Source organism: Physella acuta, unplaced genomic scaffold (genome assembly GCF_028476545.2).
Source record: "Physella acuta isolate Inbredline_101_S28 unplaced genomic scaffold, ASM2847654v3 ptg001028l, whole genome shotgun sequence".
Lineage (NCBI taxonomy): Eukaryota > Metazoa > Mollusca > Gastropoda > Physidae > Physella > Physella acuta.
In genome coordinates, this window is record NW_026732545.1 from 10879 (window position 1) to 26433 (window position 15555).

General features: G+C 37.4%; 1 protein-coding gene across 1 annotated transcript in view; it reads left to right on the top strand.

The window, feature by feature from the left end:
- The window catches only part of LOC131954781 (uncharacterized), a 17112-nt gene continuing 1557 nt past the window's right edge, over nt 1–15555 (top strand). Inside the window, exons 1-15 of the mRNA XM_059318543.1 lie at nt 1–106; nt 2898–2950; nt 4855–5021; nt 5295–5455; nt 6139–6295; nt 6617–6809; nt 10541–10614; nt 11072–11221; nt 11347–11452; nt 11653–11801; nt 12251–12352; nt 14249–14312; nt 14552–14655; nt 14962–15117; nt 15215–15337. Of these exons, the coding sequence (XP_059174526.1) occupies nt 84–106; nt 2898–2950; nt 4855–5021; nt 5295–5455; nt 6139–6295; nt 6617–6809; nt 10541–10614; nt 11072–11221; nt 11347–11452; nt 11653–11801; nt 12251–12352; nt 14249–14312; nt 14552–14655; nt 14962–15117; nt 15215–15337 (1782 nt within the window). The 5' untranslated portion in view covers nt 1–83. The remainder of the gene's footprint in view (nt 107–2897; nt 2951–4854; nt 5022–5294; nt 5456–6138; nt 6296–6616; nt 6810–10540; nt 10615–11071; nt 11222–11346; nt 11453–11652; nt 11802–12250; nt 12353–14248; nt 14313–14551; nt 14656–14961; nt 15118–15214; nt 15338–15555) is intronic.

The following is a 15555-nucleotide window of genomic DNA, read 5'->3' on the forward strand; positions in this document are numbered from 1 at the left end:
CACGCCATCCTATGTGCGCGGTGGGTGAACTAAATATACAGCGTGCAGCAGTTCACAAGGTGTAACCAGCCAGCACACGTACAATGTCAGCTACCATGTTTGCGAGGTAAGTTTTTCATGCTATAGTGAATTTTACTTTCGTTCGGCGTCGTGCGCGTTTATGTTTCTTTTCAATTTGCCACAGACACTTGTTGACATTGATAGAATCGTCGAGTCCTGTTGTTTTAACCCTTCCGAGTGTTATGTTAACTTGTTACGGTTACAGCTAGGTTAATGTCAGTTGTCAAAACTACTACCATTAGATTTTATTCAGTCTAGTTTTTGAAATATATTGCGTATGGCTAATCAATAAGCGATAGAATATTTGCCATCACATTGCTACTCAGGGACTACTATCGGGTCATCAATAAATGACGTCACACTCGTAAGGGGGAGGGGGGTCCGTAATTTTGTGACGATGTGTGATGAGGGGGGGGAGTTCAGATGTTGCGACGTCACATTTTCGCATTATAAAAATGCAATGTTAGAAAAACGAATTTTAGACGTTATTTCGCGTTTTAGATAACTGTTTTAATAAATTGTAACAGTTTAGACAAGATTTTGGAAAAATATCGATGTTTTAAAAAAATTCAACTTCAATTTTGAGGGGGGTTGTAGGTTGAGGTGTGACGTCATTTTAGGGGGGGGGGGGGTCTGGCTTTTTTGTGACGACGTGTGACGGAGGGGGAGGGGGGGGAGGTAAAAATCGTCAAAAAAAAGCGTGACGTTATTTATGGATGACCTATGGTGTTACACTGTATTTAAAGCTAGTCGTTTTTTTTAAATCCTCAATTCTGCGAGCTATGTCAATGCTTGATTGGAAATCACCCAATTGTAAGCGAAGGGAAGACTTAGGCTTGAGCCTTCTTTCAGGAGTCGTCCATTAATGACGTCACACTTGTAAGGGGAGGGGGGTCCGTAAATTTTGTAAAGGTGTGTGATGAGGGGGAGGGGGAGGGGTGTTCAGATGATGTGACGTCGCACTTTTTCACTACAAAAAAAAACGAACTTTACCTGTTACTTCACGTTTTAGAAATCTGTTTAAATAAATTGTAATAGGGAATTGTAATAGGAATACTCTATGTTGACATAGTTCAGACAAAATTTTGTATTTTTTAAGAAAAATTCAACTGCAATTTTGAGGGGTGTTGTAGGTTGAGGTGTGACGTCATTTCAGGGGGGGGGCGGCTGGTAAAAATCGTTCAAAAAGCGTGACGTCATTTATGGATGACACCTAACAAGACCAAAACCGTGATAGATGAAGGCTTAAGCCAACAAAAAAAAAAAACAACAATTAAACGTATCTCTAGGCAATATCTAAACTTTTGACTGTGTGTCATGTGTGAAGTAGATCTAAGAGTAATCTGTCCCTTGTCAGTCAACTCCTGTCAGTTTGTTGTTTGTGTTGATTGAAAACAAAAAGCTCTCCTTTGACAGTTACTATCATGCTATATCATGTGCACATGTACACATGTACACACCAAGTTAAACCTCATAGAAGCCCTCCATCCAATTCAGTAGTGGAAGACTCCGCCCGTGAAGGGGGAGGGGGGCGGGGGGCGGCAATGCCAGTGACCACAGTGTTAAGTCATGATAGCATTTAACACTACATATTTAACTCCTTGTCGTGAAAGAGTTTACGATAACCTACTCTACGTTCAAGGTTGTGCTATTTATATACAGTTCATGTAATCTCCATCCATCCACCCACCCTCAATCCCCTAAACGACAGCACCATCAAATAATTCTGAGCTGAGAAGCCAGAGAATTCATTTGGATTCTTGTCACCCTCGCTTACCCAGCGTGTGAGATTTGATTGTGTCCCCCCACCCCCTCCCTCACCCGCTGACCCCAAACGTGCGGGATTTGTTTGAAATGTTATTTGAATGGTGGGGTGGAGGCAATGTTAAAATAATATATTTTCTAAATATCCTACTTCATTGAGAGGGTGAGGGCGGTGCCCCACCCCAGGAAAAGATGCCAAAAAGAAATACAGACTAGAAGTTAATGATTCTCATTGCTTAATGTAACAGTTTGGCATTGTTCAAATTTTTACCGCGCCCAGGTTCGACGGCTCCAGCCCGTGATGTTGTCAGACGCGGCAGATTTCTGTTAGTGCCTACCTGGTCTAAACTGATTGATTTTTTTAAGTAAACAAAGAGATCATGTGACGGCGGAGACCGAATAAACCCTTGCAGTTAATCATTTTTAAAAAAATGTCATTGCACAAGAGGGTGCTGTTTAAAGCTAGCGTCTTTCTAGCTTATGACTCGATTTATTCCTTTGTGGCCTAGTGAGGAGGAAAGGACTGCAGACACACCTCTCCACTGGACTCGGTTTTAGGCAGCTCTTTATTTGCGCCCTCGAAAGCCCGACAAGCCTTGCCTCTCCTTCCACCGTCCTTCAGATTCTAGCTGGTAGTTAGCTGTATAAAAACAGTTTTTAGCTAGTAGATAGCAGTATAAAACAGCTTATAGCTTGATGTAGCAGTATAACATAGCTTATAACTTGAAGCAGTAGCGGATTAAGGGAGGGGCTGTTACAGCAGCAGCCCATGGCCCCCAATTTTTAGTGCCCCAAAACTGCCTTTTCCCCGTAAATTTCACATACATATGAGTTGTCACACGTGAAAGAAAACATTTTAAAACGCTATAAACCAATGTACGTGGATTAAAAAACTAGAGAGACTAATGCATGAGTTCATTAAGGTGCATTGTGCAGTGTATTAAAGGAATAAGTTTTCATTGATAGAAAAATACAAGTATTTTATCTAATATTCATCGCTTCTGTTATATTTTATATTGGATGCTACTATATTTCACACAATATATTAGATATTTTACTAACTTTATCTACAGGCCGGGTGACGCCTACAACATACAGTTTACAATTAATGGCGAGAAGCATGTTGGTAAGTATTGGAAGGGTGACGTGGATCATGTAGTTAGTGTGAAGCAGGTTGCTGGCAGTAGTTGGTGTGTATATGATGATTTTGGTATGCAAACAATTGTTCTGGTTTCAACAAAGACAGCTGGCCGAATAGTGAGATGTTAATATGGTATTTGTTAGGCGAAAGGGGTCGTCCATAAATGACGTCACACTCGTAGGGGGAAGGGGGGGGTCCGTAATTTTTGTGACGGTGTGTGATTATGGGGAGAGGGGGGGGGGGTTCAGATGGTGCGACGTCACAATTTTGCATTATAAAAAAGCAATGTTAGAAAACGAATTTTAGACGTTATTTCGCGTTTTAGAAAACTGTTTTAATAAATTGTAATAGGATTTGATTAAAAGACTTTATTTTGATAGAGTTCAGACAAGATTTTGAAAAATATCGATGTTTTAAAAAAAATTCAACTGTAATTTTGAGGGGGGGTTGTAGGCTGAGGTGTGACGTCATTTTAGGGGGTGGGGTCTGGCTTTTTGTGACGATGTGTGACGGAGGGGAGGTGGGGGGAGGTAAATCATCCAAAAAAGCGTAACGTCATTTATGGATGAACCCAAATGGATAAATTTTAAAGAAGGTTGAGTCCAATTTTATCGAATACAGTGGCGTCACTGTACCCAGCGCGGTAACCCTGGGTAACCCTTATAAATTCGTATTCCTCACACATTATTTGTCTATTAACATGCCGCCGCGTTCTTAGCAACCAGAATTTCTTTCAGGCATTTCTTTTCTCCGGTGAGGAGGGGGGTAATTTGTAATTCCCGGGGGGACGACACTTGAAAGTTACAGGGGGTTGGAGGTGAGCGATTGCTGCTTAAAGAATATATTTTTAATATATTTTTCTATTTCCTCCGAGGGAGGTGAAGGCGGCGGACGTACTCAACTACTCCACCACCCTTAAGACTTGTCTAAAACTCTACTAGTAACTCTATTCTAAGATATTTTCTGTAATTCCCCCCCCCCCCCCCCCCCCAAACCCTACATGACTCTTGTGTCCCCCCCTCTAGGTCACATCAAGCATTTTCTTTAACGGTCTCTTGTTGTTGTTTTTTTTTTTCATTTTTTCCATGTGTCTATCTTGATGCGCTCGTCATCCGATTCGAAAATATTTAGCCATCTCATCGTTATTTTCATTTGAGGATTTCATCTTTATCCGTGCTCCCCCACTCCCTTTCTCTCCCCCCCCCCCCTCACCCCTTTGACTCAACAATTTGTTGCTGAAGATGAATGGAAATGTTTTCCAATTATGCTAGCTATTTTGTTCCTTCTAGTTTAGGCATATTCGGTTATTCGGTACACAAAATACACGAAACAATTACTATATTTTTCCGTCAGTAAATACTGGTCACAAAATTTCCGTTTAAATTAAAGGTGTATCATCACACAACTAAATGATATATCAGTGTATGATAAATATCCACCCAGCACATCGAAAAATGATATACCAGTGTATGATAAGTATCCACCCACCACACTACTAAATGATATATTTCAGTGTATGATAAGTACCCACCCACCACACCACTAAATTATATCTTTCAGTGTATGATAAGTATCCACCCACCACATCACTAAATGATATCTTTCAGTGTATGATAAGTATCCACCCACCACATCACTAAATAATATTTTTCAGTGTATGATAAGTATCCACCCACCACATCACTAAATTATATCTTTCAGTGTATTATAAGTATCCACATAGCACATCACTATATGATATCTTTAAGTGTATGATAAGTATCCACCCACTACATCACTAAATGATATCTTTCAGTGTATGATAAGTATCCACCCACTACATTACTAAATGATATCTTTCAGTGTATGATAAGTATCCACCCACCACATCATTAAATGATATATTTCAGTGTATGATAAGTATCCACCCACCACATCACTAAATGATTACATCAGAGATGTTGCTGGACTTAAGGGGACGAAAATCATGTGCAAGGAGGCCGGATGTGGATGTTGTGCAGTGACCGTGACCTACGCCCCAGGGGGAGATAAGGCAGAGACCATGAGCATTAACTCCGTGAGTAATTCAAACAAAACGTGTTTTGTTTGATTAGATTTTATTGTAAGATTTTCATTTTTCTATAAATACAATTTCTGTTTGTTTTTAAAATAATGAATAGTTTTTGCTTATTAAATTAGTTTATTATATTTTTATTAGAATGTATTGAGTCATTGCTTTAGTATGTTTTAAATTTTATTTAACAAATTATATCGCTCATTTATCTTGAATTACCTCCTTGCTAGCAGTTATTTTTGCCAGTGTTATTTAATGCATCACCTCCCCTGCCAGTGTCTCTGCCCCCTGTACAGTGTAGACGGCTGGCAGATCACCACTGTTGAAGGTATAGGCAGTCAAAAAGATGGATTCCACCCAATCCAGGAGAGGATTGCCCAGCATAACGGTACTCAGTGTGGCTACTGTACTCCTGGTTTTGTCATGTCCATGTATGGGTGAGTCAAAAACAAATTTTTTTCAATCAAATACACACTGGCCAATTTGTTAGGGAATAATTTAATATAGACTTCCAGCCCCATTGAAAAAAAATGTTACAGTTTGAGGTTGACGTTTCTGCCTTCAGTCATAGCTAGATCTACATGTCTTTCTCATAAGGAAATTAATTTAATAAACAAAGAACAATATATCTGATTTTTTTCAAAAAGCCTATTGTAAAACTTGATCAACTTACCTTAGCTTTGTGTCAGCCTACTCATTGAAATAAAATTTAACCTGATATAAAACCAATGAAACTATTTTCTAACCAGACTACTCATTGACATAAAGTGTAAACTGAAATAAAACCTATAAAACTATTTTCTAACCAGAATACTCATAGATATAAAAATTTAACCTGAAATAAAACCAATGAAACTATTTTCTAACCAGACTACTCATTGATATAAAATTTAAACTAAAATAAAACCAATGAAACTATTGTCTAACCAGACTACTCAATGATATAAAAATGTAAACTGAAATAAAACCAATGAAAACTATTTTCTAACCAGCCTACTCTTTGATATAAAATTTAAACTGAAATAAAACCAATAAAACTATTTTCTAACCAGACTACTCAGTGATATAAAAAACTTAAACTACAATAAAAATAAAACCAATGAAACTATTTTCTAACCAGACTACTCCACCAGAAGCCCCAGCTGAGCCAGCAGGAGATAGAAGACTCATTTGATGGTCACGTGTGCAGGTGTACAGGCTACAGGTCAATCCTGGACGCCATGAAGTCTTTTGCTACAGACTCCACTATTCCTGGAGCCAAGTGTGTCGACATTGAGGTCAGTGGATTCCATTGGTTTTTTTTTCTGCAAAACTTGTGGAAACTTAATTTGGTAATGAAATCAAATGTTATACGTTTTAGAGCTTTGTTTAATGAAATAGTATTAGACTGAGATAACAAGACAAACAAGGGCAAGACAATCATGTTTCCATAATCCATAACACAAAATTTATATCAATATAAATTATAACTAAATACATGTGATGAATATAAAAATGCAAGTTTACGGTATAATTTGATATATTGATTTACAGTCAAAATTAGCACTTGAATAAACTCCTATTTAATAAACTTTCATACAATTTTTACTGTCTTACAGGATCTTAATAAACGTCTGTGTCCCAAAACTGGAGAGGTTTGCAAAGGGAAGCAAGAAGGATGTTCTCATGGCTTATCCCTTGACTTGCATGAAAGCAAATGGTACAGACCAAACAACCTGCAAGAGCTTGGGAAACTTCTCATAGAAAATAGCACCAGGAGCACAAAACTTTTGTTTGGCAACACATCTGCAGGTAATTTGTTTTGGCTATTGTTTAGAAATAATTTGTCTAATTGTAATCTCAACATGATTGGTTGTTTAAAAAAATGAAAGCTTAATCAAGAAATATACATTTAGTGGTTTCTGGTCTTGCAGTAAATTTTGCTGTCTAAAATTACAATATTAATACAAATAGTTTCGCTCTGTCTGTCTATCTGACAAGAACGCTCTAGAGAAAACACAAGGAAATTAAAAACTTGCACAGTGAAACGAAAACGAAGTATGACGTCGTATAGTAGAAAATAATATCAAGCCAAAGAGTGCACACAGTAATATGACGTCATTGGTTCTCGAGTAAACATTAAATAAAAAGGCAATTTTGTCTAATCTAAGTGGTTTGCGTGAAGAGTTTCTTTCATACAGTGCTTCGGGTAGGGGCGAAGCCCCACCCCCGCGTAAGAACGTCTGAGCCCCCCCCTCCCCAACTCAAACGAAATTTCCTCATCGATACTCTATAATAAAATTACCGCCTAATTAATGTGTCTAATCTAAAAAGTGGTTTTCTTGCAATTTATTTAATGCAATTCTTCGCGTAGTGGCTAAGCGCGACACCAGTGTTTCTTTCAGACTTTTTCCTCTCTTCCGGTAGGGGCGGAACCCCGCCCAGATTCTTCCTTTAGTTTGTATGATCTACAAATGCGACCAGTGTTTCTTTCAGACTTTTTCCTCCCCGGAGAGGGGTGGGGGGTACTTGAAATTTTCGGGGGCGGGGGTAGAATTTTCGGACACTGGAAAAAGTATATAATTATATTTCGTTGAATGGGACGGTATACATGTTTTTTGGGGTGTGGGGGTGGGGGGGTGTGGGGGGGGGGGGTGGGGGGTGGGGGGGGGGGTGGGGGGGTGTGTGGGGGGGTGGGGGGGGGGTGGGGGGTGTGTGGGGGGTGGGGTGGTTTTAGTTTAGAGAAAAGAGACAGCACTATCAGCCTAGCGCCCGGTGTATCCTTCCTCAACGGGCCATTTTTCTCGTATCTATAATAATAGTTTTGCTGTCTGTGTATCTGTGTATCTATGTATCTGACAAGAACGCTCTAGAGAAAACAAAAGCAAATTAAAAACATGCATAGTAATTCGGAAAACGAAGTATGACGTCGTCACATTTAGCATAGAGTAGAAAATAATCTCAAGCCGGAGTGCACACAGTAATATGATGTCATTGATTCTCGAGTAAACATTGAATAAAAAGGCAATTTTGTCTAATCTAAATGGTTTGCTGTGTTTCTTGCATACAATTCTTCGGGTAGGGGCGAAGCCCCATCCCCGCTTAAGAACGTCTGAGCCCCCCTCCCCAACTCAAAAGAAATTTCTTCATCGATACTCTATAATAAAATTACCGCCAAATTAATTTTTCTAATCTAAAAAGTGGTTTTCTTGCAATTTCTTTAATGCAATTCTTCGGGTAGTGGCTAAGCGCGACACCAGTGTTTCTTTCAGACTTTTTCCTCCCCGGAGAGGGGTGGGGGGTACTTGAAATTTTCGGGGGCGGGGGTAGAATTTTCGGGGAGGGGGCGGAACCTGGAAAAAGTATATAATTATATTTCGTTAATGGGACGGTAGACATGTTTTTTTTGGGGGGTGGGGGGGGTGGTGTGTGTGGGGGGGGGGGGGGTGTGTGGTTTTAGTTTAGAGAAAAGAGACAGCACTATCAGCCTAGCGCCCGTTGTATCCTTCCTAAACGGGCCATTTTTCTCGTATAATAATAGTTTCACTATTCTGTGTGTCACACTGTCACTCGATCTATCTATTGGGAAAGCTATAGAGAAAAGACAAGGAAAGTAAAAACTTTCACAGTCAAACGGAAAACGAGATGCCACGTCACAAAGAACATATAGGATATATTCTAAAGCCGGAATAGTACACACAAACATATGACGTCATTGATTCTTGAGTAGACATAGAATTAAAAAGCCATTGCCCAAAAAATTACACAATAATAATGACGTCATCGATGCTTGATAATAAGGCCACTAATATTACCACCTCATTTATTAGTATAATTTTAAAACGCGTCTACGTGCAGAATTTCTTTTAGGCATCTTTTTGGGTAGGGGGACAGAGTCCCCTCCCGCCCCCCAACGAAATACAATTTAACAGCTTACTAATGACAGAGTTAAGCAGAGATTCTCACAAGGGGGGAATAAAGTTTGAGAAACAAGGTTTCCTTAAACGTTTTGAAATTTTTTGGTAAATGTATGGCGTTATAAACGAACCGGATCTACCAGCTAAATGTATGGTGTCATAAACGCACTCAATCTGCCAGGTAAATGTATGGTGTTATGAACATACACGATCTACCAGGGAAATGTATGTTGCTATAAACGCACACGATGCGACAATAATGGAATTGGAAATGGTTATGCATGTGTAAAGATTATGATAAATGCACCAACTGGCCGAGTGAACATACAGTCATTTGAATACATGACTGGCATGAATTATGCAAGTCACCATACAGGCATTTTATTAGAATGCAAATAATTGCTTCGTTAGGCAACATGTCGAACTATTGGGGGCAGACAGTTGCTGACAGGACACGTCTCACAACTGTGTGGTAAGCAGAATGTGTAGGCGGACAGATGGCTTAAAAGATAGTCATTCATAAACTAACAAAACATTACCAAAAAAATAGTATTCAAAATGGCGGAAAAGGCAATGTGGTTTTCATACTATTGATCTACATTTATTAAATCTTCAAAGATTCATGTAATAACAAACAAACAAATAAAAGTTGTCAACGCGGAATACTTGCCAAAGAGTAAAGAAATACATAATATAAACTTCTTTACAAGATAATTGTTCGTGCGTATCTTTAATTCAAATAATTGTATAAACCTATCGCAAATCCTTTATCTGGTGGATAGATAAAGTTGCCAGTAAGTAAGTGCCGATTCTGGAAACAAATCCGTATTCAATGACATTGTTCGTTTCCGGTTAAATTTGAAGTTGAGGTAGTGATTTTGGTTTCGATTTTGGTATAGAGAAAAAGACAACACTTTCAACCTAGCGCCCGTTGTATTTCTCCCTCAACGGGCCTCAGAGCGCCCCCCCCCCCCCCCCCGCAGAAGAACATCTACCGCCCCCTCTTCCAGCTACCCCCACCCCTGAACAAAATACAATGTATATAGAAAATATACACTTTTACTAGTGTCAGCCACACATCTACCGCCCGCTCCCCCCCCCCCTAATGTATAATCCCCTCCCCCCTCCTTTCCCGGAAAAGAGAAAAAAATCTGAAAGAAACACTATCTGCATGATTGAGGTTTAGCGGCCAGTGAGGAGGGCGAACGGCGGACACTGGTAAAAGTATATTTTCTATATAAATTACATTTCTTTAAAGGTTTCGGGGGGCCCCGTCGTCCCCCTACCATAAAGTCGCCCGAAAGTAACTCTTAATGCGACTTTTGTCAAGTTTGGGCTTATGTGCAAGGCTTAGGGGTATGACTACGACTATATTTAGTATCAAAGTGCAGTAACTAAGTGTAGATCAAGGTTAATTCCGATTCAAAGGCCGATTCATTATCTCGTTGTCAGGACAGGTGAATAAAGAAAAAGGTAAAGGAGAGAGTACTTATGAACATTTTGTTTTAATTGTGCTAGTTTAATACTGATTAGAAATATAAATTATTAAAAAGATGAGCTACAAAAAAAGAAATATTTATTTTGTTATTATTGTTAACATTGTATGAACTTGTCTTTTGTCTCCAGGAATATTTAAGAATGAAGGACCCTATCAGGTTTATATTGATCTTCATGGGGTGAAGGAGCTCTACCTGTTTACAGTAATTGTTTTTATTTACATGCTTTTAATTTTAATTTTCTTATTTCATTTAAGTGAATAATGTGTTAAATCTTTCTAAACTGAATTAATGTAAAATTGTAATAAAATTATTAAGCAAGATGCGCAGGAGAATAACCAAAAATATATCTATATGCAGCACAATTTTAAAATCTTTTTTGAAAAAAACTATTTTAAAGTAAAAAGAAAATGTTAATTGTGTTAGATTGCACCCCGACTCAGTCTAGCCACTTTATCTGGGTCATATGTTTATTTCTAAAGAGTTTAATAGACACAATTTTCAGTTTTAATAATTTAAAAACATGCAAACTGGTTTTTATTGGAGATTACTTTTTTATATGAAATACATTAAGGTCTGACAAGTTTATGTTCTCACTTACATTAATTTTTATCCATGGTAGTAAAAATTTTGTTCCCCACTGATGTAAAACTCCTTACAGGAAAACACAGACAGTGTTGTGTTTGGTGGCAACACCACACTCTCTAAGCTGAAGGACCATCTGAAGGAGCTGCAACACAAGGCTGGCTTCTCCTACTTCACTGCAGTCATTCGTCATCTCAAAGTCATTGCCAGTGTGCTGGTTAGAAATGTAAGGCAGCTTCTGATTGGTTTTAATTATTAGAAATATTTAGCTAGCTAATATTTAAGACCTGTTACATCAGAGTAGCTCCCTTATTGTTGATTTATTAATTTTACTTGGCTTTAACTTTGCAGGCTGGTTGCATTGCAGGAAATTTAATGATAAAGAAAAACCATCCTGATTTTCCATCAGATCTTTTCACTTTGACCGAAGCCATGGAAGCCATTGTTGGTATCTTTGGTAAGTTTTTTTTACTGATACCCTCATTTCAACGAGGCTTATTTTCTATTAATTATAACATCATCTCACATTCATCCTTAGTTAAATTGTTAGTGTTATGAAAAAATATACCTGTTCATTTTCTCTATTTAAATTTTATTAGTAATTTTTTTGAGAGTGTCGATATAAGAAAATTAATATCAATGATTTAATTTTTCAAGATGCTAAAGATGGCAGCACAAAAAAATACAACCTGTTGGACTTCCTACACAAAGTGGACATGAAGCAAAAAGTCATAGCTTTTCTTCAACTCCCAAGCTTCAAACAGTCTGAAGTCTTCCGTTCTTTTAAAATTACTCCAAGATGGCAGGTAGTCTACTGAAAAAAAACTTTTTTTTTTTTTTTTTTTTTTTTTTTTTTGTAGCTACAAAATCATGTTTGAAATAACCAATCATGGCATACTGTATAAGTTAAAGATAAGCTAAAGCAAAACCTACACTGAGAGATTTAGAGAAAGACAGGTCAAACGAATTCGCAAAATTGGAATAACTGATTATGTACGGCCTGTTACATGAACAATATCTATCCTTTAAGAGAGTTTAGCTTTTTGTTTATAGAATGTCCTGTAGCTTGTTAGAGCACTGTCATTTCTGAAATTTAGTATTATCAAATTTTTAAAAATTACCATGTAGGCCTACAAAATATGTGGCAGAATATATTATTAATTTAGACTAGTTTTTAAAAATATCTATATATTTATAACTATTAAACTATATGTAGGTTTTTGATATTTATATTAATATATTATTATATTAACAGAATGCTCATGCATATGTAAACGCTGCATTTAAGCTTGGAGTTGAGGGGAAAATGGTAACAGGAACTCCATCTTTTGTTTATGGAGGTATCAGCAAAAAATTGGTAAGCTTTGCTTAATCACAGCACTAACATGATTAAGAAATATTGTTAGAACTTACAAAAGTGTATGTTTGTGAGATCATTGGTTTGAGATTATCCTATATGTTAGGGGAGGGATGGGGTTGTACCAAGGTAAGGGATTAGGTTGGGTTGCTGGTGATGGTTATGGTCAGTGTTTCTTCCAGACTTTTTTCTCCGGGGGGGCACTTGAAATCTTCGGGGGGGCGGTAAACTTTCTCCGGGGGGGCGGACACTGTTAAAAGTATATATTTTCTATATAAATTATATAAATTTCATTTCGTTCGGGGGGCGGTAAAAAATTTTCGGGGGGGCTTCGCCCCCCCGAAGAGATGCCTGGAAGAAACTCTGGTTATGGTCACCCATCAGTGCATCCTTGTTGGAACAAGGAGGTTTACCAAACCTGTGCAAACTAATTTCTAGATGTCTATCAAACACTGGTGCTAAACTAATATTCAAACACACAGCCCAATACATTTATTTACATTTATTAGACGTCACATTGGTTTATGAAAACAATACAAATAAGACATGACTCATCTTTCATATTCAATGAAACATCCCTTGAAATTGTAATACAAGCCACATGACAAAAAAATTAAACTTACATTCAAATGAGAAATTTTTCACCTTGGCTACTAACATTAATTCATTGTTTTGAAATAGAACATATATAGGGAATCTAAGTGAGTACCACACCTGTATGTACGCAAGATATCTGGCCATGGGTACAATTATCTGGCCACGAGAACAAGACAACAGGCCACAGGAATAAAGCATTAGGCTACGGATGCAAACATCAAGCCATATTAACAAGACATCGGGCCACGGGAACACGTTGTCAGACTAATGGGAACAAGACATCAGCTTGGTCAATAATCCAGCCTTCACGGCCAGCCTTAGGTCTGCCACCATCCAAGGATTATACTGTAGTTTCTCGAACCTTAAGCCACCCTTCCTACTATATACCAGTGGGCTACCTCACCCACCGCCGACCAAGGAACAGGTGTTTCTCATCAATCAGCGCCTGTCAACTGACGCTAGTCCAAGTTTCCGAGTCAGGCTATGTACCGTCAATCGACGTTCGAGATAACGCCTGCTCAATATGCACTCGTGCGTTTCACGCCTGAACACTGACCACTTTAGGACTCCATGCTGCCTCTCGTCTAACGATCTGGTCGGGGCTATAACGTCTCCCAATAGTCAACGGAATCGTGTCTAGCGTCCACATGCACGTCAAGAGTAATGGTTCCTTGGCTTGATCATCCTAAATATTTTAGGTTAACCGTTTGGGTGTTTGCAACTAGCCCATAATCACCTAAACCCATTTAATTAGCAACCAAATTACTATTTTACTTTAAAATAAACAATAGAATGCCACCCAACTTATAGCTGCATTTTGCTGCAAAAGATAAATGAATTTAGTATGTTTTCATTAGCTTTAACTTGACAGACGTTAGGTTCAGTTTGGATAAGAGAGAGGAAGGTAGAGGCTGTACCATGTGATACTCTCTGCAGGATATAAACAAAAGCAAAACCTGCAAAAAAATTAACTGAGCAAGGATTTCCCCCATATAAATAAACAACTAATTACATTAAAATACAGCACCGGAAGTTTTCATCAAGCTAAAACAGTTCTATTCATCCCTAATAAACAACTAATTACATTAAAATACATCAATGAGCACAGGAAGTTTTCCTCAAGCTAAAATATAAAATATTCATCCCTAAGTTTACCATTAGATCATTACCCTGAGAGGTTAGAGATGTAGGCTACTTCAGCGTTATAACACAATGTAACGACTGGCCTGACTACACCACTTGTCAAAATAATTAAAATATGTTTATTAAGTCATCGTTTAGACATAATTTGTATTTTAGATTCATGCTTCTAAAGCAGAAGCGTTTATTAAAGGGAAGCAACTCGATGACAAAGTTATTTCAGGTAAAGATCTGTTCATTCCTTTTGTAAGTAATTTAAATTTCTAACTTAAAAATTAATGTTGAATTTTTATATAAATATATGAGTGTAAACTATCTGCTACTTTTATTCAAGGATATATTTCTTTATTTAACTGTGTGTTAAGTATCTGGTTATTAAACAATGATAGTTTTAAAAAATAGACCTTGAATGATATTTTAATGTTGAAGCTAATAAATATTATAATAAAATATTTCTTTTAGAAACATTGAAGGTTTTATCTGCTGAGCTGATTCCAGCAGAAGATGATCCACTTGCTGCGTCTGCTAAATACAGACATGACCTGGCTGTCAATCTCCTCTATAAAGTGTGTGAAAATCATAAAATCTTTGACTTTTCTTTTTTTTTTCCCGTAATTATCTTAATTGTGTTATTGTTATTTTTTTTTTTAACTTGACTGGATGAATAAAATCCTATTTAGTATCAAAGAATATCCTTGATAAGATTATATCTTTGTTTTTACTTGAAAGCATTTATTTATTTATAATTTTTTTTTAATTCTACACTAGCATAAGTTTTAAAGTTTCAATATTGTTTCTACAAATGCACACGTCATTGTAATGTGTTAAATAGCATTAAAAAACTGACCTATAGCCTATACCACACCTGACAGACACTTTTAGAGGTCTACAAACCATCAGATCTGAGAGTTCAAAGTGGAGCTGACAGTTTGGACAGGACTTTGTCCTTTGGGCTACAAACTTTCCAAGAGAAAGCAGAGGAGTTCCCTATCAAGCAAGCCCTATCTAAATTGGAAGCACCTTTACAGGTAAGAAGTAATCTGTTTTATTAGTAATAAACTAGTTATTTTTATTTGTTAAGTAATTATAAATCTGTGTAATTTTTTCGATTAACTATCCCACTAGACATCTGGTGAAACTGTTTACACCAATGATATTCCAAGTTTCCGCAGAGAACTTTGTGCAGCTTTTGTAATTTCTACAGTAGGATCAGCCACACTTGAACATGTAGACCCATCTGAAGCTTTGGTAAGTGGACAAAATTTCTCGTACTAAGTTTGATCAAACCTTAATGAAAATAGTTACTGTATTCAAAAGCATCTAGAGTTCTCATTCTTATTACTCATTGTTTAATTAAGCTTAGAACTAAATGTAACTAACTTTGCTTAAACTAAACATAATTCCGAATCTGACACTACACTAAACTTTAAAAGTTCAAATTTTTTATTCTCTAAAACCCTCTTTTT